At 33.8% G+C, this 24,644-nt stretch overlaps 1 protein-coding gene and 1 pseudogene across 1 annotated transcript; both read left to right on the top strand.

Moving 5' to 3' along the window:
• The first annotated feature begins 6,563 nt into the window (after positions 1-6,563).
• Positions 6,564-8,114, top strand: LOC132631294 (probable O-methyltransferase 3; annotated as a pseudogene).
• Positions 8,115-15,416: 7,302 nt separating this feature from the next.
• Positions 15,417-16,790, top strand: LOC132634127 (trans-resveratrol di-O-methyltransferase-like). The gene is made up of 2 exons (XM_060350429.1): positions 15,417-16,220; positions 16,316-16,790. The coding sequence occupies exons 1-2, from the start codon at positions 15,441-15,443 to the stop codon at positions 16,625-16,627; spliced, it is 1,092 nt and encodes a 363-aa protein (XP_060206412.1). The 5' UTR covers positions 15,417-15,440; the 3' UTR covers positions 16,628-16,790.
• The last annotated feature ends 7,854 nt before the right edge of the window (positions 16,791-24,644 follow it).

Raw genomic sequence — 24,644 nt, 5'->3', positions numbered from 1 at the left:
TATTGGAAGAGCTAGAGAATCTATTTATGGTATATAGAAGCCTAATGACTTTGTGACTACTTTTATAGCACCAGTTAAGGATTCCAAGTAGATACCCCTATTACCAAGTTTCTTAGCAATTCATCTCCTTTGGGATGACTTAGCTAGAGTGTGTTACAATTTTGTTTTGAATTTTTCTTATGTTGTGGGTATTCAATGAAAGACGTAAGAACTGCCAGAAAATGAAATTTTGATGTTCACATATTCACAATCTATGAGTTGGTTTAATTTTCATCTTAGAATCGTTTTTTTTTATATTCTTCACTTGACGCAACGTTTATAAAGTTTTTATTAAGAAGCTTTCCGAGCTAGGATTGTGATCTTTGCTTTATGTTAGAATCTCATAATTCTACTATATATATACTTGCATTCGTTGAATATATAATTGAAAATGAAATCCTTATTGCAGATATTGATCCTTTCAGAATTTTTCTAAATTTTTTTTACTCTAAAGGGTTTTTTCCTTCACTTTCTCCTTTCTCTCTTTAGCATTTTTGTTGATTCTTTATTATAATAGTTCCCTTCCTGATTTTGAATTTGTTTTTAGGATGTGGATAGTGGGATCAATCTCTCATTCCTAATACTTATCCCTTTCAAAGTGTGAGGAAGATATCAGTGGAGTAGAACTTAAGAAAGAATTTAGCAATTTGATCCTAAATGTTTCGAGTATTATCTCGAATTCTCGATTATGCAAAATCCTTTGCCTCTCTGTTATATCTTCGTTGTTTTGCGACTTTCACCTTTGATTGTGTTTTTTCTTCTTGTGTGTTAGTACTATAGCTAATGACAGGAAAACGTAGGTTTTTTTTTTTTTTTTTATGTTAATCTATCTCCTATTAATAAAGTTTTTGTCGTTAAGTTGATTATCATTTGGAGAAATCTACTCAAATTTTGATGCTAGAGTAGAATTAAGTCATCCAACGATCCAGTAAGAGATCGATGTTAGTATTAATCCTAATAATATTTTCATACATGAATTTAGTCAAGGAGGTTTCTTTCCCTCTTCCCCTTTCTCTTGGACAAGTTTGTGTATAACTATGCTTAATTTATTGGTGCCTTGATGTTAGCAAGTATGCCAGAAATTCTATGAGAATGTATTGTCTTTAGGGAATGAGTCCCATTTAATTATAGATCTATATTAAAGCAACAACTCCTAAAGTTAAAGTGGTAATTGTCTATATATTAAATTCTAGACTTTCCTAAATTGTGAAAAGGGCATGGGTTTTACAAGACTTTAAATATGATCCCTATTCTGCTAAATGTTTCATATACTTCAAATATATTATGAACACTATGATAATGCAGCATGATAGGAAAAATTGCATAAAAATCTGATGTAAACCTTAAGTAAAATGAAATAGCAAAAGGTGAAATATATATTCTAAAAAAATAACAAAAAGATATTGGAAAGTTACCAGAAAAATGCATCATCTACTTTCATATCCAGTCTTTAGTGCTTCCAGTGTTGCTACTGGTGCTACTCCAAGCTTAGAGGTTGGCGAGGCTTCAATCCATTTATAAAAAGTACTATTCTTTGATTATAATCTTTGACAAAATTTTATTTAAGGTTTTCGTCCCGATTTTCTATGAATGAGTTATTAGTTTTCTGTAATTTTTCGTACTAGAATTATGAATATCGCCGATTATTAAAGAATAATTATTTTTACCAAAATTAAAGCATGGACTACTCAACATTATTTCGATACTTTTATGGCCGCGTGAAGCGCGATTAAATTCACTAGTCTATACATATATAAAGCAGAGACATAAGCCTGGTGATGTGACAGCCTCTTAGTTCAGAAAATATATTTATCTTTTTCCTCATGTTTTTGGCCTTTTCTTCTTATTTTTTTGCTTTATTTATTTTAATTTAAGATTCCAAAAAATCGTGTCTTTTCGGCTCCATTAATAAACGAAACATTCGCATCTCTACGAGAGACCATTGCAACATTTCGTATTCCTCATTTACTGAAGAAAAGAACCCCTACAGTCTCTGCAATAATAAATCAACCACAAATCCAGATGTTCAACAATGTAAAATGTGAAAACAAATATTTGCGTCCGTGTAAAAACTAACAGAGGCTTCCGGCAATGGCGCGACTTTTCCTCCAGGTTCTTTTTCCCTTTTTTTTAATAATCCACCCTATAATGATGTACACAATTATTTGCAAACTATGTAAGCACATCAGATTGAAGCACAACTCCATATATTGATCAGCATGGGAAAAGTTTTGGAAAAGCATTATTTGACTCTCTTAACATAAACCAAACATCTATTAAATGTGCAGAGAAAGAAAAATTATTTATTCAGGATATATTTATCTAAATAAATATACATGTAATATAGATAACAAAATAAACTAGCCTTTGTAAAATTTCTCAAAGAAAAAAAGGTAAATTGAAAATTTTGAAGACTACAATTTGACAATTCTTTAGATTTAACAATGGAGAAAACTTTTGAAAAATTATTATTTCAATCTCTAATTAAGGACATAAACCGAACTATTAAATGTGCAGAGAAAGAAAAATTATTAATTCTAGATATATTTGTCTAAATAAATATAAATGTAACCATATAGATAACAAAAATAAAAATAAACTAACCGTTGTAAAATTTCTAAATTAATGTACTGGATTCTGAAAAATAAAATTATGTAAACTAGAAGCCAATATTGTTAGTTGGAATCTTCTCTTTTCTTTCAATATAAATGGTAAAGTAAAAGTGAATAACCCCTGTACTTTAATAATAAACTTGTACTCTCAATATTTTTTATATCGAAATACTATAGCATCAAAATACAAGAAGAATTATATTCTAATCAATTTTGAGGATGACCATTGGGAATTTTAGCTCTAAGGGCTATCTCAGAGACCGTAATTTTACTATAATATGTTTCTCTTTTTCTTTTGGCCACCGCTTATTTGATAAATAAATGTATAAAGATTGACCCCCCCCCCCCCCCCCCTTTTTCTTTTTAATAAAATCATAAGATTACTTATTTATCAGTATTTCAATTCATTTGTACAGCCGCACGAAGCGCGGGTACATTTCCTCATTAAGTATATGTATGGGCTTCAAGAGCCCATATTTCTGAAGGCACACTTCCGTCAGCAAGAAAACTTTGTGAAATGGCACACAAGTCAAGAATGAAGCAGGACAAGCCTATGTCGACAGACAGTGACGGATCTAGGATTTTCACTCAGGGGGTTCGAAAAAAACAAAAAAGCTAAATATCAAAAATAATGTTGTCGATGAGAATCGAACCTAGGACGCTAGAGACAATTTTGAACACCCTAGATGTCACACCCCAATCCCGATAGGGTGTGACAGGCACCCGACCCTTACTTAGAGCCGAGCGAACCCGCTGGATCTCATTGTACTCATAATCCTTAAGTCATGAACTGAAATTCATAGGGAAGGCTTTTAACAAAAACATTCTTTTTATCTTTCTCGAATCAAATAAAATTTGTAATCATATAAATCTGTAGAGTGATGCATAATGAATACATCGGCTTATATAGCCACATACAAGACTGGCAGGCTAAATACGTGACTCTGTCTGCAAAGTCTCTAACATAAATCATTATACCATGACATGGATACTCTGACTCGGCAACACTCCGGAAAGAAATGGAGCTCGCCAATCCCGCTGGAACATCTTCTAGCAATGTCTTCTACTCATCTGTATGCACCTGCGCGGCATGAAACGCAGCGCCCACAAGAAGGGGCGTCAGTACGAATAATGTACTGAGTATGTAAGGCATGAGTAACAACATAATATAGATATGAAAAATAACAAGGAATAAGAGAGATAGCCTATACATCTGGATGCCTCGTAGGGCGGATGTCATGCATGCTTAACCTTAAAAAAAACATTTTTATACATATACATAGTAACATGCCCGGCCATTAAGGCGCGGTGTGATATATAAATAGTAACATGCCCGACCATTAAGGCTCGGTGTTATCATCATTAGCCTGCGTCCAGGCCTCCCGCGTCCGGGGCAATATCATAACATGCCCACTGCAGTGGTGTGCACATCTACGTGCCTGCCCGGCCGACTATAGCGCGGAGCGGTGTGAGAAAATACATACATACATATATATATATATATATAAAGCATGCATAAGAGCCCAATCAAAAGCCACAACTGTATGGGAGTGACGTAAGGTCGGTAGCCTCCGATTATATTATGGAATACTCATCGTCGCTTTGTCTCACCTTGAAGGAACAATTATTTTAAGGTGAGACTATCGATGAAGAATAGAATTAAGAGAAAACATAGAATAGGATCATAAATCTCATAAGGCATCAAGTCATGTATTTTTGGGATCTTAAAAGAAATTAGTCATCATCCATGAATGAATTGAGAAATCAGTAAATAACTCAACATTCTTATGTCGTCGTTGGAATCATAAACTTAAAACCTTTAAGCATGGAGTCATTCTCATCATAGTCATCATAATGATATTCTCAATTTTGACATCATCGTTGTCATTGAAAAATATATCCTTCGTCGTTATCATAAGAACTCACATAATCACAACCTTGGTTTTGGAAAATAGGGCACCTTGGAAACAATTATGGAATATCAAGAAGGAAATTATGCTTTGGAATCCGGGACATTTAACGTTGGGTGACAAGGAAAAATACGGAAACATTTATAAAATCATAACCTAAAGATCATGCCTTTGAAAGAAAAGGGCGAGCCTTAACATACCTGGAAGAAAATTCTCGACTTCTAACTTACTTCCCGTCTTGCACCTCTCTTAAGAATTATTCGTAACCTCGTAATTTACATATATAACCATTCATAATATCATTAGAATCATCATCATACGCTCGACTCGAAACTTTAATTAAAATCCTTTTAAGGTTCTGTCGAAATTCGGGCAGCATCAGCATTTCCCCTGTTTATATGCCTCGCCCGAAATTCCAATTCAATAACCAACAACATCAACAACAATACCAATAGTCGTAATATCATTTTCAACACCAACATATGCCATAAAACAACCCACACGCTATTTTCCAAATTTCTCAACCAACCCACTTGTGATACGATTATTTAATAACCTTTACTTTCGTAAGGAAATTGAAATTAATACTAACACATCAATAACAACATCCTCAACATCCTACAAGATGATTATATACATATTTTATCCAAAATTTTCTTCAAACCTCAATCCATAATTCAACAACATCAAAACACCACCATACAACTCTATTCTTGCAATTATTCCTTAATCAAACTTGATAAAGAGAGAGATTTGAAGATTCATACCTTATTTTTATGAAAGTAGCAAAATCTTCAACATTTACTTGTTCCCATGCTCCTCCAACTCCAAAATGAAATTATATTTATGACTATGCGTTGCCCGGACTTCGATTGGTACTCCAAGACCTTGAAATTTGCCCAAAATTCTCACTTTTATGTGAGATTTAAGAGCCCTTTTAGTTGGCTGAATTTTCTGGAATTTCCAGAACATTTTGGATGATGAAAAATGGGGTTTTGACCCCTTTTATAATAAGTTGGGTCGGTACTGTAGCTACAGTACTGTAGTACTGTAGAGGTACTGTAGCGTCCTGTTTCTGCGCGACAGTTCAGTTTGTAACGTCTATAATTCTCTACGCCGATGTCCTATCAACAAGCGGTTTGTTGCAGTATAATCTAGACTCGACGAACTTCATTTTAGGATTTTAAAACACCTTAAAACTCCAAATATACATGGAGATATACCCCTCCAAAGTTGACTAAAAATCCTTCCAGCATTTCTCAAATTTTCGTCGAACTTATTTTCTTCAATTTGCTCGATCTCAAAATATTCCGAAACTCTCCATACATGATATTTATCACTTATTATACTAATAATGGCCATGTTCTCGTGTTTCAAAACACTCTTTTCCGATTACGACTTACGAGATCGTAATTCGTCTTTTTATTTCGTTGTTACATACTTCCCATGGCCTGTATCTTCCAAAACATCATGGGACATCTCCGATACTTCGTTGCTACGGTGATGTACATGTCATGCTCATTCTCTGAAAGTGCGGGGTGTAACATTAGACCTCTTGAGCTAACCTTTTGCATTTGTTTAGGGTGTTCAAAAGTTAATATATGTACATAAACACAGAAAATCTACCCTATATATACACTGTAATTTTTTGCCAAGGGTGTTCGGGTGAACACCCTCCCACCCACGTAGATCCGCCCCTGTCGACAGGCTGTACATGAAGCATCAAAATATATATACACTTTTTTAAAAATTTGGGGATAGGAGAATGAGAATTAGTAGAGAGGATTACATGATGGGGAATTGAACCCTCACCAACAAGGTGAAGTTTAGGTATTCAACCAACTGTGCTACTAAAATTCCCTTAATATATACACCCTGTATTATCATCTTATGGATAAATATATACCTAATTTAGTTACGACGGCTATTCTCATTCTTCTTATAAATACATAGACCTTGACCAGTATCACAACCTTAAGCATCTCAAAGATAATCTCTCACAATGGCATTGTATAATAACATTGGAGACGAAGCTAGAGAACTACTGGCTTCTCAGGCACACATATGGAACCATACATTCAATTTCATCAACTCAATGCCTCTCAAATGTGCAATTAACTTGGAATTCTAGACATCATCCACACTCATGGCAAACCAATGACCCTCTCTCACTTGGTGGATGCCCTCCCCATAAACAATAACGCCAAAACCCAGGATTATATTTACCGTCTCATGCATATTCTAATCCATGCAGGTTTCTTTATTCAAGCCAAGGTTAATGAAGAAAAAGAAGAGGGTTATTTACTTACTCCGACCTCACGTCTCCTCCTCAAAGATGAGCCTATGAGCATGATTCCTTTTCCGCAATTGCAACTAGATCCAATTATGATGGATCCATGGCAATATCTAAGCAAATGGTTCCAAAATGGGGACTCTACTGCTTTTGTGACTGCTCATGGCATGCCCTTATTGGAATATATGCAGAGAAGGAACCAAAGCTTAACCATTTATTTAACGAAGTCATGGCTAGTGATCCTCGATTGGTTGTAAGTGTAATAATTGAAACTCTAATATTATTGTAAGTGTAGCTAAGAAACTATAATATTAAAGAAGCAAAGAAGAAAACTCTTGTTGATGTAAGCTCCTAGCCTCTCCTCTGCTCCTAAAATAAGTCAAAGATGCCTAAAAATCGTGTTTAGGATGTATTTATAGCGTACAAAAAGGTCTGGACTTTTAAATCCAATTCCTATAGAAATCAGGAAAACTGACGACTTGGGCGCCATGGTCGATGCGACGCATAATTGGTGCCGCACCTTCTTTATCTCCACCGACCCACCTGACACAATGCATTGGGTGGCGTGCCGCGTAACTTCTACAGGTGTTTTTGATGCGCCAACGACGTGATTTCAGCCCAAGACACAAATCGAAACTTCTCAAAATTATGGCTAAGTGTCAAATGTGATCCCACGGTGATGGGTGGTCACCGCGCCGACTCATTTTTGATGGTTTCCTTGCTCATTTGACTCCGGTTTGGCTCCAAATATCTCAAACTCACCTAATCATCAAATTACACCAACATAAGCACAATCACTAGAATTAATATTCAAAAGATAAAAGTACTAAAATATGAGACACATAATGACTAGCTATATGCATTTTAGGCCGGACATCATATAGTTACTGAATGTCTTTCAATAACAATGAACGTACTTGTATTACGGTTTTATGCTTCATGAATGGCACACGGTGGATATTACATTATTGGAGCGATGAAGAGTGTATCAAAATATTGAAGAAATGTAAAGAAGCAATTCCATGTAAGGAGAATGGAGGAAAGGTAATAATCATTGACATAGTACTGATGGATCTACAGAAAGGAGACCCTAAGTTATATGAAACTCAACTTTTCTAAGACGTGCTCATGATGGTTCATGTTTCTGGAAAAGAAAGAAATCAACAAGATTGGGCGAAACTCTTCTCTGATGCTAATTTTAGTGGCAATAAGATTATTCCTATATTGGGATTAAGATCTATTATTGAGGTTTATCCTTAAATCTAGTATCTAGAAGTCGCTTTTTTAATTACACAATTATAAAAATGCTCTATCTGTGGATCAAACCCCCGTCTTTACTGTGGTAGGATACTAGTCTACCACCAGATCATTGGTGCTTAGTGTAAGACTTTCGTTTTTTATTTATTTATACTGTTCAAGCTCATTTTTTTTGTGAAACTAACGGATGGACTTAGACGGGTCTTTTTTATAAATAAACTACCGAAAATTTGACAAAAAATCGACCGACTCGATCGATAAAAAAAAATAGTTTTCAATTATTTTAGGCATACATAGTAAAATCCAATTGTGATATCACAAACCAAACCTTAACTCAATCATGATATACACTTAACAGGACAGAGTAAAAACATTAGCAACCCCCCCCCCCCCCGGCCCACACCCCACTACTTTAATGAAAATATTTAAAACTCCGAACAGGCACTTTAACTTCGCAACTCAAGCGAAGTTTTCTGCAACAAGTGAATCTTTAAAAGGAACTGTTCTTTTGAAAAATCTATCTGAATATATAGCCGAGCAATTATTTTTAGAAAACATTTCAAATTGTTACTAGAGATAACCATGCAAGGAATTTTTTTGTGTGTGTGAATGGATTGATCCCATGAACTTTGGGTTGTCTAATGAATGGGAAATGAAGGGCATTTTGTCACACATAGGAAGAAGGACAGAAAGTTATTGAGTATAAATAGAAAAGCACTTCTACTCTAGCTTAAAGAGCTGGGAAGATGGCAAGCCCTCGCACCGTTGTCACTTGGCTTTCGCGCGCTTCGGCTTCTGTCAAGTGCGATCAGGGGCGGACCCACCTAATGATTTTTTGTGCTCGGGCACCCTTAACCGTGACGGATACTCTATGTAGACATATAGAAAATATTGAAATTATGGTGTAAAATAATAAATAGCACCCAAGAAACAATAAAAGATCTTGGTACTCTGATTAAGAGGTTGCAGGCTTTATGCTAAACCATGGAGGAGCCAAGTTCGAATCCTACTCTAAGAAATATACTTTTTGTTGATTTTAAAGTGAGCACCCAGGACCTTTAAATTTTGGGTCCACCACTGAGTGCAATTTGCTCAATTTTTTGTGTTTACCGAAGTTCTGTAACTTAAAGTTCTCCATTCCATGCTGAGAGGAATTAATTCAAAACCTTTAGCAACAATGAGGGGATTAAAATTCTTATTGACAAGCAGTGAAATTTGTGGGCTCGAAAATTTATTTTGTTGCAACTAACGTATTGTTCTGGTTTATTTTTTCCTTAATTACTTTGAATTAGAAAGATAACACTAAATAAAGTCAAACAATTATGGGAACGAACAATGTACATATTCAAGAACACCTCAATGTCACTCGAATATGCAATGCAAGTTTTAGGGATTTCTGTGTGATGTTTGATGCAGGAGATCAGTGATAGGTGCAGTAAACACAAAATTATCAAAAGGCAAAATTATGAAGCAACACAAAATTTTCTGTGGGACCTACAGTAAGAACTAGAAATAAAGGAGTCACTTTTATTTTTATAATTAATCGATTTATATGATAAAAGATCATATCTATAACATTTTTGAAAATTATCTTCAGCCAATTACAGAATTACCTTTCCAGAGCCCATATTTCTAAAGGCACATGCTTATAAGCAATAGAAAGACGATAGTCATAAATTTGGATTCATTTTTTTTTTTTTAGAGATAAGTAGTTAAGTGATCAACGATGTCAAAGTTTGAATGGTTTTTTTGTTTGGTCTTGAAAGTTTGAATGATAATTCACAATTTTGAAGTTTTAGAAGCCAATGAGGACCATCTAGACGTTTTCTACTCTACTGTTAATTATCTAGAAAAATATTTGTTTCAACTTAAATATAGGGATTGATCCCACTTGTTGTATTACAGTGGATATATATTGTTGTTGTTGTTGTATAAATGTAGGGATTAATAAGAATCCCTTTGGTTAGCTTGTTGAAAATAACTGATAAGAATTAAGTACTGGAAAAATATTTTTGGTACCAAAAATGATTTTATATATAAGCAAATAATTATGTGTTTGGGTAGAATTGTTAAAATTGATAATAAATACTTGATGTGTTTCATAAAAATACTGATAAACAAATATCTAGAGACCCCTCTAAATTTGGCACATTTTATTCAAATTCTCCTTAAACTATACCTGATCTTAAATCCAAATTACCCCTCTGTACTTAGCCTTCTTTATAATCGTTACCCCCTAAAACAATAACTGGTCCTAATACCCCCTTCTACTTGGCTTTTTTTTAAATCCAAGTGATTTCAAATGATGTTCCACGTCATGTTAATCTGATATGTCAAAATATCTAAATACCATTTCCTTTTATATTTAGCCATTCCAATGGCTATTTCCTTATCTCCGATTCTTCCATAAATCTTCTCTATTCCTCCATTAAAAATACAACTACGTACCATTTAATTTTTCCTCGCTTTCCCTTTTTCCTTTTAAGTGGTAACGATTATGGAAAAAAATCCTAGTACCGGGGGTGGTGGTGGACCAAGTATGTTTGAAAGAAATCTAAAACGCGTCAAGTTTAGAGAGGCCTTTAGGTATTCTGCCATAAAATTACTAATATGTCAAAGTTATTTACAAAATTATATAGATTAAAATGTATATGTTCAAAGAGAAGAACGAACAATGAAAATGGAGTGAGGGAGTTAGGAATCCGGAAGAGTGTTTTGAGACTTAGAAAAGATATCAGGGATGGAATAGAAAGAATACTTGGTCAAGTCTCAAGTCCTTATATATAATGAAAAGGACTGACCAATTTTTCATCTTTGGCTGATTTTAGCTTATAGACACTTTTAGTATTTATAAAATACATAAATGAGACAAAAATTGCATTTAAATTAATATGACCACCAGCTTATAAGCTTATTCGAACACCTGCTACCTAGATATGATTGATGGATTCTTTTCTGTGATGGCAGCCTGATTTGGTTTTAGTTTGCTTTTTGTACAAAAAAGCTTCTTAGGGTTAGAAAAGTTTCTAAGTTGGAAACTTTAATTGTTTTTAGAAATACGTTCTGATTTTCGGAAAAAAAAAAAAAAACTCAAATGTGTTTATATTCACATGAATGTTGTTAAAAATAATTTTCTCAAAATTAATGATAATCCAAAGGTACAAACGGTAATGCTATTGTCCGAATATGTAAGCAATGAATCGAAACTATAATGAAAAACTAATTTGCAGATTGTACAACGTATTCTTGATTATTTGGCAATTTAATCAAAATCCACGACATGCAATGAAATAAATTGTAAAGGATAAGTAATAGCAGGGGTGTTAATGGTTTTGTAAAAACCGACTTAACCGATCGAAACGAACCGAACCGATTATTAGAATTTTTTTAATAAAACCGATGGTTTTTATATAAATTTCTAACCCTAACAAAAAATTGAGTAGGTTTTTTATTTACCGAAGCGTACTGAATACATTAATTGTGTAAATACATTTTATATATTAAGTTTAAAATTAATAAAATATACATTTTATATATTAAGTTTAAAATTAATAAAATATTAAATTTTTCGTCTTGTGCCCGGGGTGATGGAAATGACTACAAGTCGCCAACAGGTAATTAACACTAAAGTCCCAACTCCGAAACATGTTATATTACCCCTATTGAAACTAATTAGTTCTAGCGCCTCGAGTGGTAACCACTGAATTAATTAATTACAAGGTATTCCAACGATCTTGAGTAGCAAGCTACAAGGTATTAGATATCTTCCTCTCGTATGATTTAAATTTTTTTATTGGATACCCAATCTTATTAGATTTAGTTCTTGTGTCTCATCTTGATTGATTACTTTCAGCTCGTGTGATCTAAATTTTTTGTCTTTATTTAATATTATCTTACACTAATATAAAATAGTGAGATGAATCTCTATTTTTATTGTGATTCATCTTTTCTTGATTCTTTACTTTTTAAACAATAAAATGTCTAGAGAGTTTTTGTCAAAGTGTTATACAAGTATGCATGGTATCATGTACAACTTCTACTTGGGACTTTTATATGACGTTTTTTTTATAAAATACAGACTATTAACCGAACCTTACCGATACCAAAGAAAAATCGAGATGATGGGACGGTTTCGAAAAGTCTAATTTTAGTTATACAAAATAAAGAAAAATTAGTATGACATAGATTTTATAAAATAACTGCCCGAACCGTACCATTGATATTCAGTGATAGTAGGTGAATTCACGTGTGGCACGTGTTATACGCAACTTGTTGAAGTAATTAACCTATATTATAATGCTGTTAGTTAAAATGGCAAAATAATGTTTCAATTTCAAGCACATATTGTCGCTGTAAAAAATATATCGAGATTCAAGTTTTCGATGGATAACAGTAAGAATTTATCCGCACTTGGTGTTTACATCAAATGAATGGATTAATGATATGTATTTGCACAAACTATTATCACTTAACCATAGTTAATTGATATGCAATTTTAATTTTTTAAATCACTTATCTATAGTAATTTTACATAAATTCGGTGCAAACACCCCATGCAGGTAAGCATTATACACTGAGGTTCACTAAATTATTAAAAAATGCATTTGAAAAGTTAAAGAAAGCTGTTTTTTGAAATATGGATTCAGTTTAATACTGCGCACCTCCAAACGTTCCTAACTATTCTACAGTATTAGCTTTGGTTGTAAAATAAATGCGACCCAAAATCCTATGTGAGCTACATACTTTATTTTAGGGAGCTGTAGAGTAGAAAGTTAAATTATACTCCCTCCGTCTTATATTACTTGTCCACTTTTCCTTTTACACGTCATTTAAGAACTCATAAATAAAAGTATATTTTTACTACACTACCCTTGTCTCTTTCCAATTAATTGCACTCTAATCAATATTGGTTACTTAAAAAAACAATTAATGTTAAGGACAAAGTAGAAAAAACTTAATTAATTCTATCTTGATTTTGTAAGTGAACAAGTATTTTGGGACAAATATTTATAGTAATGTGAACGACTAATATGAGACGGAGGAAGTAATAATATCCATTTATAGAAACTTATATCACTATTTATGAGTACACATTTTCACCGAAATATCCAGTTGACAACTTTGAAGTCTTTCTTTCAAATGCCCAAGGGAATGTGAGGATTGAGAAAGAAGGAAATGAAAGGACCGAGTATAAAAAAGGAGTCAAGATTTTTAAAAAAGGAAAAAAGTCCGAATTTACTTATGTACTATTTGAAATTATTCAATTATTATATGTTATCTGTGTTGTTAGCAAATTATATCGTTTTTGCTCTTGCAATTAGGAACTCCAACGTATAATAGGTGGATGAGACGTATATATCCAAATTGTTCGAGAAAATAGCTCCAAATTTACTCCTCAACTTCTGATTATGACTTAAAATCGTTGCCAAGGTTGGAGCACCATAAGATCAAGGAAATATTTCCTAACGACAACAGTAATATATATTTATACCACTGGATGACAAAATTATTCAATTTCAAATTTTATAGGAACAAAAAACTTCCCCAATCTCCTTTAAAATATTATTCACCTACCTTTGTTTTCATTGGCGATCATATACTTAAATTATTCTTTTACCAAATTTAATTCAACACTTTTTTTCATATAATTTTAGATCTTGCCTTCTTATTTGTAAAAGAGTCATCTTCAATATTTGACCAAGAATTGATCAAACCAAACTCATAAAAGCCTGGAGAAGAGTTGACAAATACAATCATAAAAGCCCGCCAATTATTAATGATCAAGATCTGAGTGATTAAAATTTAATGCAAACAAATGAGGTCTTAATCTCTTTGTTATTTCATGTTTACAATCTAATATCATAAGATCGTATGTCTTTCCTGCCTTTGAGATTGTATTTTATCGAAATTTTAAAAATAAATGGAATATATCATCATTTAGGTTTCATATTGACTTTCGTATTTTAAGTTGAAGTTTTTAAGAGTAATTATATTTTCAATTATTAAAATTTGGCTAAATTTGAAAATATATATACATGAATGTATTGTTGATAGATTAGTAAAAAGGTGATAATTATCATGTACCACGGGGAGAATTTCTTAGATAAAGATATTGCATGCATTAAGATAATATATAGGTTCAGTTATTTGTTTAATTCATACTAAAACATATAAACTTACGGATTTGCTCCCCTCCAGTAGCCAAACCCTCCAGTTCCTCCAGTTGGCTAGTGGATTTATTACATGTGTCCTCTTGAAATATTTATGGTCCAGATTTATTTTGGTTAACCAAACCATTTTAACCCAGGTAAAATTCTCTCTTTCCTCTCAAACAACAAGGTATTCCCCTTCATCCCAAATCTGTAAGAAAATCTAGCACCTACCAAATCAAAACAAGCGGGTTCCTATGCTAAGATGAAGATTTCGAGTGTTTTGGTGATATTAATTGTTGAAGCTGCTAATCAACAATGGTTGCTGAATTCAAGCTTATTTCTAAATAGTAGTATACCATATCTTTCTACTGAGTTTGATTTATTTTCTTAAGGTTCTTCGATTCAGAAAATAGATTGAAAATTTGTTTGAATAGCACTTCGATTGAGATATAACTACGGAGAACTATTGGTGCAAATCGCATTAATCTACAATTTTTGAGCAACCAACTAATGGTACCTTTTTCTGTGTTTAGTCCGAAATGGGAGAGAAGCAACACTATTTTTTAGTTTCAAAGAAGACGTAGAATCAATTTTCCCATGGGAGAAGCAGAGATGTGATGACAACATCACCACGTGAAGTTCCAACACATAATTTTTTGTGAAAAGTATAGTGCCATTTTTCTGTTTTTTTCTTCAATCAGTAAAATTTCATAACTGTATGTGCCTCCAACATTATTGCTTTTGTTTTCTCTTCTTTGAGAGATTTGGGAGGATGGAGAGGGGTTCTTGTTTGGCAGTGAAAAAGGCAACAGAGAGAACTTATAATCATGGTTAAAGTAGTTGGGTTAATCAAATAAATCTTGACGATAAATTTTTTAAGAGGACACATGCAGTGAATTTAATAACCTACTAGACAAACTGGAGGGATTGGCTACTGGAGAGGAGCCAGATTCTAAACTTAATGGAGAACTTTATAATTATACGCAAGTCCAGTTGATCGGGTCGGTAGGCTATACTACGATGAAGTAGGCACTGCTATTAGTATATCACTTAATTATGATGGGTCCTCTCATTCTTCTTCTTCTATATATATATATATATATATATATATATATATATATATATATACTTCAACCATTATCACAACCCTAAGCATCTAAAAGAAAATCTCACAAATATGGCATTACCACAAGACAAAACTAGAGAAGTACTCGCTGCTCAGGCACATATATGGAACCATACATTCAACTTCATCAACTCCATGTCACTCAAATGTGCAGTTCAACTTGGAATACCAGATATCATTCACGCTCATGGCCGAGCCATGACCCTCTCTCACTTGGTGGATGCCCTCCCCATCAACAACAACGCTAAAAGCCAGAATTGTGTTTACCGTCTCATGCGTGTTCTAATCCATATGGGTTTCTTTATTCAAACCAAGAGCAACGAAGAACAAGAAGAAGAGGGTTATTTACTTACTCCGAATTCACGTCTCCTCCTTAAAGATGAGCCTTTGAGTTTAGTCTCCTTTGTACAGATGGACCTAGATCCAACTATGATGGAACCATGGCACTCACTCAGCAAATGGTTCAAGAATGGTGACGACTCTAGTACTCCATTTGCAACCGCTCATGGCAAGGCGCTTTTTGAATATGCAGGGCATCAATCCAGGCTTAACCATTTATTTAACGAAGCTATGGCTAGTGATGCCCTGTTGGTCATGAGCGTGTTGATTAAAAATGGTAAGAGAGTTTTTGAAGGATTGAAATCACTGGTGGACGTTGGAGGCAGCACCGGAACCGTAGCTAAAGCTATTGCCGACGCATTTCCACAAATAAATTGCATTGTTTTAGATCTGCCGCATGTAATTGAAGGACTTGAAGGGAGCAAGAACTTGAGCTATGTGGGAGGAAACATGTTTAAGTCCATTCCTTCTGCCGGTGCAATTTTACTAAAGGTAAAATTTGTAATTTTATGCATAGTTACTGAACTTTTTACTATATAATAAATTGTGCTTGTATTAATAGTTTATGTTTGATGAATGACAAGTAGTGGATATTACATGACTGGAACGACGAAGAGTGTATCCAAATATTGAAGAAATGTAAAGAAGCAATTCAAGATAAGGAGAATGGAGGAAAGGTGATTATCATTGACATGGTACTGATGGATCATAATCTACAGAAAGGAGATGACAAGTCATATGAAACTCAACTTTTCTTTGACATGACCATGATGACTCTCACTAACGGGAAGGAAAGAAGTCAACAAGATTGGGCAAAGCTCTTCTCTAATGCTGGTTTTAGTGACTACAACATTATTCCTATACTGGGATTGAGATCCATTATTGAGGTTTATCCTTAATTAAAATATATAGTCCTGTCACTAGAGGTTCAAATAATAGAAGATTTGACCAAAGATTAATCTAGTGAATGTTCATTGCTTCCCGTTTTCATACGTTACAAGAAATGTAATTCTTCATTTATGTATGTTAGCAATAACTAATAAAGGTACCTGTTGTGTTTTATTTCCTTACTCCGGATGTAATGACATATTTGGGTCCTCTCCATTTTTTCCTTAAGTTTTTACTTGGATGACATATGTTCTATTTTGATATTATAGTGATCTTTATTAAATTAACTATAATCGGACCTCAACAATGGTTAGAATAATTAATATTTTCATATCAATTTTTCTTAAATTTTGATATTTCCTTACTGGAAATCGTGTAGTTAATGTGTGCTAACCTTAATGGGTGAGGGAGGACCAATTTATGGAGAGTTGTGACTTAGCTCGATACGTCCGTCAAGTAACCGATCTAACGAACGAGATTCATTCTTATTAAATATTAGTTAGGGCCATCAATTGGGCCACACATAAAAAATAAAAATAAAAAAGTAAATCCAGAAAAAAATTAAAGTCATTCTCTGGTTATTAAACACTACATAGGAATGGAGAATACATTCCGACTTCAAGTATCTAGTGACTCTGGTGGACAGGCATGTCATGGAAGGGGCAACCCTGATATGGAACTCAATTCTAAAGCCAAAGCACAAATTCCTAGTGTGGTAATTAGCAGTGCAAGGAAAATTGCTGACTAAAGGGAGACTATGCAGAATGGGGATTGCTTGTGATGGCACTACATGCTGTTTATGTGATGATGATGCATTTGAAACAACCCAAAACATATTTGGAGAATGCCAGGCTTTCTATTTCTAGGCCCATATTCTTGCTCTACCTGTAAAGGGAGGCATGATAAATGAGGTGCTCTTTGGGCGTAATGAATATGTTTTTGTTGGTGTGGTGATATTCATGTGTTACCACAAAAACAAAAAAAAACAAAAAAAACAAATACACCCTATATAATATATCCCATACATATATAAACCGATGAATAAGTACTAGCGTGGCCGGCTCAATGGCTAGGCAAGTAAGGCAATTGCCTTAGGCTCCCAATTTTTGGGGGTCCCAAATTTTACCACGAATAAGTTGTGTAAAATTTTTCTTAAAGAAAATTGATTATTTATAATAAAAAGCATAATATTTTTATAAATTTATATTATTTTATTCTCTTTAACCTTTTTTAAATAAAAGAGATCAAAAAAGTATTGTTTTGCCTTCTTACATTCTGTCCGCTAACCTTATTTTATTCTTTTTTAACTCCTTTTTGTATTCTCTTTCTTCAAATCTCTAATTTAGAGTAATACTCTATCAAAAAAAGAGTCAAATAGTCAACAGTCGAGCAGTGTTGAGTGAAGTGAACTGTAATTCTTTTTTGTTCCTTTTTAGATTTTCAAGCATTGCAACAAGCATATTAAAATGGGGCATACCAAGTTATCAACTTATTGAATCATTTTTTTTTTGTCTTAACTCTGTTATTTTTATCTAAAATTTGTCAACCTTACTAATAGAATTATGTTAACGGTTCCTGTAATGATTGCTTCAGTGGAAGGATGTTTTTCCATATTGAAATTGATAAAATCTTACTTAAAATTAACAATTGAAAAAAAAATATTCGAAAAAATCAAAAAATTATTGAGTAGTACAAATTTTGCATCTAAAAAAAGTTAGATATACGGAGTATAAATTTTGTTTAGGTATTAGGTCTCTAATTAAATTTTCGCTTTAGACCTCCAATTATGCTGAGCCGCTCCTGGGTACTAGAAAGTTTTACTTCTTCTGTTCCATTAATGTAGATGAACATGATTCTTGATGAGTCTTTAAGATTGTAATCTCCAATGTCATTCAACAAAAGGAAAGTTGACAAGAAAGTTCAACCAGCGAAGCTAACTTTACCACCTAAAATGCAGCTGAATTTATGGATCGCCATTATCAATTCAATATGATCTTAAAGTACGGGAGAAAATGTTCATGTTTTTAAACCAGAAAGATTTGCTGAAGGGGTTGTCAAAGCTACAAATAACAATCCAGTAGCATTCTTTCCATTTGATTATAAAATAAAAATAAAAAAGAGCAGTCCGGTGTAATAAGCTCCCGATAGAGTATTTTTTGGGGGAATTAAGAAAAATGATCCCTATAAAGGTGCAAATATACTCCTCAACTTCGTGATTTAGAACAAATATACCACTCGTTAAAAAAGTGGTGCATATATACCCCTGCTATTACACAAATAATGCAAATATATGCATTACTTTTTTAACGAGAGATATAACTGGTCCAAATCAAAAAGTTAAAAGTCACATTTTCCCTTCTTTATAACTGACCCATTTTCTCTGTTTTAGTATTGGGTTGTACGAGTGGGTCCTGCTATTGGGTCAAAAAATTACACTGTGGGGCCCGCAAGTCGGATTTTGCCGTGAAAAATGTGGTTATACCAACATTATTTTATAGGAAACATAGCATCAGTTGAATAACTTTATTGATATGAAAAATTACATCAATGACTTTATCAGATAATTCCAATCAGTTGAGAGATCATTTGAGAAATTTAGTCTAACAATTAACTTTTTTTTTTTGTGCGGATTGCCCTTCAAATGCACTGGTCTTTAATTTTAGCCTATCAAATTAGTGGTCTTTAATTTTTGTCTTTCGCCTAATACCATGAAATTTGGGATTCGAACCCCGGCTCAGTGTAAAAAAAAAAAAAAGAATCACAAGGTAGAGTTTCATAGAAAAGTTAAGCCTATTCGGGCCAAAGTTAGGCCATGGCAGAATTTTGCAAAATTGCAACTGAGTAAAAAACAAAAACAAAAAAATTGCCTTAATGCAAACTTCTACCTTAAGGTAGAGTTTCAAACTCTACATGAAGGCCTAACTTTGGCCCGAATAGGCCTAACTTTACTACGAAACTCTACCTTGTGATTTTTTTAAAAAAAATTTTTGACTGATCGGGTTTTCAAATTCGAAACCAAGGGAGTTTTGGCGAAGAAAAAAAATTAAAGATCACCCATTTGAGGAACAAAAATTAAAGACCACTGGGCAATCGTGCAAATTGCCCACAACTAAAATACCAAAACTAACTTTTCAACACCTAACGTATGTCTCATATGCCCGTTTCAACGATGACAACCCTACTAAGATCTAAAGTTGTTATTAGTTTCAACCACCGTATCTTTTTGTGGTGAGTATAGGGCCATATGAGGATATTCCAAATGAATTATATTAGGTGAAATGTCATTTTAATTATTGGGAAAAAGATATCCAAGGGCCAACAGGCCAAAGTAATCCCACATTTGGCTCACATTTGGGCCTAATACCGTGAGCTGGCCGGCTCAGCAACCCAAACGCCTTTAAAAAAAAAAATACAGACTTTCTGTGGCGACATTAGTCGCCCTAAAAGTCCGCTGCAAAAAAAAGGACTATTTGTGGCGACAAAGATCATTTTTTTTTAGTGGCAATTAAAAAAGTCTCTACTAAAGGTTAAAATTCATATTGAGCCTTCAACAAATGTTTCAAAACATGTGTAATATGTGTATACTTATACAGTGATTAAACTTTAAAAAAATATTCCAAAACATGTATAATATGTGTATATTTATACGTTGATTGAGCCTCCAAGAAATATCTCAAAACATATATAATAATACTTATGATACATTTTCTATACATACACAGTAGGGATACATATTCTATACAACAATTATACATATTTTATACTAAATTAATCATCATCGAAGAAAACCTAACAAACTAAAATATATCAACTATACACTAATAAAATTAGTAAGTATACATTAATTATACATTTATTAAACATAAATTATACGTTTATTATACATTTATTTTACATAAATTATACGTGAATTATACATTTATTAGACACATGTTATACAATAATGATACAGTTTCTAGACGTATGATACATTTTCTATACACATACAGTAGTGATGCATATTCTATACAACAATGATATGGTTTCTATACGTATATGTATGACATATTTTTTATGCATATGATACACTTTCTATACAAGAATGATACAATTTATATATTGTACATGTATGATACATTGTCTAGACGTATGATACATTTTCTATACAAGAATGATACAGTTTATACATAAATTATACAATAATGATACATTTTCTATACTTATGTATGTAATATGTATAATATGTGAATCATTAGTGTATAATCAATGTATAATATATGTGTTATACCCTATTTTAACCTAAGTCAAAATAGTTTATAACATCCCGATAATTCCGGGGTTAATTAAAGTCAGGAGTCGCCACCTAATTATTTACGGTGAATTAGGACACCTAAAGTTTATTAAAGTCATTTTCTAAAGTTAACTCTGTTTTAAGTCTACGAAACCAAAATTCTTGGTAAGGGTTCAACTAACTTAAAGGGAAGGTATTAGGCACCCTTTAAGATCCATTAATAATGGTTAACCGACCGGACTTAAAGTTAATTAATTAAGGCTAAAAATGTGAACATAGTGTTTAAATTTTAAGAAAAACGGTTAGGAAATGTAGCTAGGGTTTTAAAAATATATATATAATAATGTGGTTAAAAATAAGGTTCACAGAAATATAATAATTTGCATATAAGAAGACTTTGAATGCTATTTTAAAATAAGATTGGTAAATGTTGTTAAGACTTTAAATGAAAATATAGTAATGCTTATTCAAAATAAGACTCGTAGAAAATGTAATAATTTTCATAAAAGGGGGCTTAAGTTGTAAGTAAAATAATAACGTCCTGTTATGTCCCGTGTTTTCGTAAAAAATTGGAAATCGAGAAATAATTACGACTTGTGTGTTATAAGGACATAATTTGATTTTAGTGAATATGACTATGTTGGTTATGGAATTATTAATGTTAAGACCTCGGGGAAGGCCGAGAATAAATTTGGAATTTCGGAAATTAGTTTCGGGAATTACAAAAACGGAACTTTTAATGAATTGGGCCAAAAAAAAAATTGAATACAAAAATTGAGGCCCAAAGAGTAGGGTGGCCGGCCCTAGCAAGGTCCAAGCCCATTTTTTTTTAAGTCATGTGATGTGCACATGACCAATACTATGGATATATATCAAGAATACTTAGCAATTATCAAGATCATCAAAGAAAAATTCAAGAACACCACCAAAAGGGGCATTCGGCCGAACCTAATGAAAGGAGAGAAAAAAAATTCCCAAGCTTTGTTGTTGATCCAAAAATCCTAATTTCTACATAGTTGTGAAGTACTCAAGGCCCTCTTCAACGGGGTATAATTAGTTTGGCACAAGAACCTCGTTTGCGACAAGTCGGGTTTTTAAGAAAAGGTAAGAATTTTGCCCCTTTAATGTTATAGAATTGATATGAATGTGTTAAGGATTGAGAATAGACGAGAATCCCGTAACTTTGGTGTATATAGAAAGTCGTGGGTGTGTGTGTATATTGTGTGTTGGCCGTGAGCCATAGGGAGAAGAAAGTGAGGTGAATTGATCTTGTTTAGTTGGTATAATGTGTTGTTGTGATCCTTGTGTCGTAAATGATTGATTGATGAATTAAATTGGCGTTGGAAAATGATTTCGGATATTATCGGAAAGTGTATACCTTTGGTATAATTGTGTATATCATTGTATATTTAGAGTGCTAAAGACTTTAAATATGAGTTATAGTTGATAATAATGAATTCGGAATGAAACGACGCAAGTTAGAATGTTCGTCGTGAATTTTCGTTGTTTTGAAGAATTATGGAAAGTAATGGATTTTGGGCAATTTCGTGTATGGCTTGGAATGTATTTTGAATGTGATGGCATAATCTTGAATGAGTGAATGAATACAATAATATGGAAATAGATTTGGAATTTTGAAGTTTGAATGGAAGATTTCCAACTTGTGTAGTAAGGTAGGCTTTTGAAGTTTGAATATGGTTATATTGTTGAATGATGTTTGGGTTGTTGTTGTTGATGTATTCTGAGCCGAGCTAAGCCTCGGAGATGTTAGATTTATAGGGGAAATGCTGCCGAAATTTTGGTAGGCAAAAATGAAGTTAAAGGCATTTTTAAGCCTAAGAATCTCAATTGGTAACCTTGACCATTTGCAGATTTCAGACGAAACGGGACTGGACTTTTGGGAGAGCATACGACATCTGTGAGGTATGTAAAGCTTCCCACTCCTTCGTTTGGCATATCTTAGTATGATAGGCGAATATGAGAACTTCCGGAGCATTTCTGCTCCTCGAAACCCGATCCACAGAAAAGTTACTATTCATTCAATTCAATTGAAGCCTAAGGGCTCTATTTTGGCTAGAATGCCATCACTCGTCCGGAACCTATCGAAATGTGGTCGGGTAACCTAGAAATGATTATGTATGACCCTTTGGCCTATAAATGTTCGGAAAATATGTTCGCCACCTCAATTTGACTCGAGGTGGGCCCGCTAGCCCGAAACGCCGTAACTGTCTTATTGGGCTATCTTTGTGAATAAAGGTTGACATGCTACTTTCGATTTTGGAACTTCCTCCTACGGGATATGTTTTGAATATTACGATGCGCTAAGTTACGTTTTGAGCTATACGTACTATTTTGGAAACGTTTTGTGAAATGAAACCTTATATCGACTAAGTATTCGATTACTTTGTATTATGAAATGTCTTATGGGATTACTCTGCTTTGAAAGACTATTTTGAAGTATGATTTGCATTTGTTTGCTCACGACTCCGCTCGTGCCTTATTATGACTTCGTTCACCGGTTCCCGGGCCGGTTTTGATTCGTGCGCCTTATAATAATTCGGCCGTATGCTGTGTTACGGTTCCCGAGGCTTCGCCATAGGGCCGGGTTCCGTTTGGAGTTATGCTGTGATATGGCTCGTGATGCGATACGCTCACCTATGATTATGTTTGTGTTCGGGGATGTACGGAGATTTGAAACCTTCTGGTGTTATGCTGTGTGTGGCGCCAGCGTCGGAGTGGCGACCACGTTCCTAAGCGTTTGCATGATTTCGTTTGCATTATATATACGCATATGATTTTGATACGGATTTTGACATACCGATTTGTATTCCACTTTGTTGTCTGATTTGCTTTCAGTTTTGATCCATATTTCTGTACTCCGTGCTTTACATACTCAGTACATATTTCGTACTGACCCCCTTTCTTCGGGGGCTGCGTTTTATGCCCGCAGGTGCAGACATTGGTGATCCTCCACAGTAGGCTTCACTCTTTGCTATTCCGGAGTACCCCTCTTTGATCCGGAGTCCACTTTTGGTACAGACTCCTTTTGCTTTGTATATATTCTGTACATTTGACTATTTGGGTACGGCGGGGCCCTGTCTCGCCATATGTCTTTGTTTTGAGTTCGTAGAGGCCTGTAGTCATATATGTGGGGTGAGGGTCCTGTATATGTTGGTTTGATTTCGTTTTCTGGTCTTAAAGCGGTCTGCTTGTTATGATGGCCCCAAATGGCCCTTATGCTTATGTTTGCACCTTTGACCGGCGATGTCTATTCTGCCGCTCAGTTTGTATTTGATATGGCATTTTGATTTGGTGCGACCGCTTAAGACATATTTTTGATATAAATTACGTTCGATATGATTTCGTAAAATTCTGAAATAAGTTTGGATTTGATAATGAATGTGCGATTCGATCTGGGTACCCAGGTAGGGTGCCAGTCGCGGCCCACGGGGCTGGGTCGTGACACGTCCATTTCCCGAAGCAAGAAAAAAAACTGAATTTGTTATAGACTAGATAGCGGCACTTACATACAAAGGTTTGGACTTAAAGTTGATAAGAAAACGGGTTTAGACTTAAGTGACGACTTTAATGGTTGACTTACCCCATCAAATAAAAAATCTGAATTTAAAGGAATTATTTAGACTCTTTGCAAATTCGATTTTTTTCATGAAAAAGCATTTGGATAAAGTATCCCCACGAGTTAAGCTAAGATTAGAGAAATACAAAATCTTTCTGAAGTTTAGGACAACAGAAATGAA

This window comes from Lycium barbarum, chromosome 3, assembly GCF_019175385.1.
Source record: "Lycium barbarum isolate Lr01 chromosome 3, ASM1917538v2, whole genome shotgun sequence".
Taxonomy (NCBI): domain Eukaryota; kingdom Viridiplantae; phylum Streptophyta; class Magnoliopsida; order Solanales; family Solanaceae; genus Lycium; species Lycium barbarum.
Note: the sequence above shows the minus strand (reverse complement) of the source record. Positions and strands in the feature narration are given on the sequence as shown.

Coding starts and splice junctions, on each gene's coding strand:
- LOC132634127 (XM_060350429.1), top strand. CDS start 15,441: ATGGCATTACCACAAGACAAAACTAGAGAAGTACTCGCTGCTCAGGCA. Junction 16,221..16,315: donor CCGGTGCAATTTTACTAAAG/GTAAAATTTGTA, acceptor AATGACAAGTAG/TGGATATTACATGACTGGAA.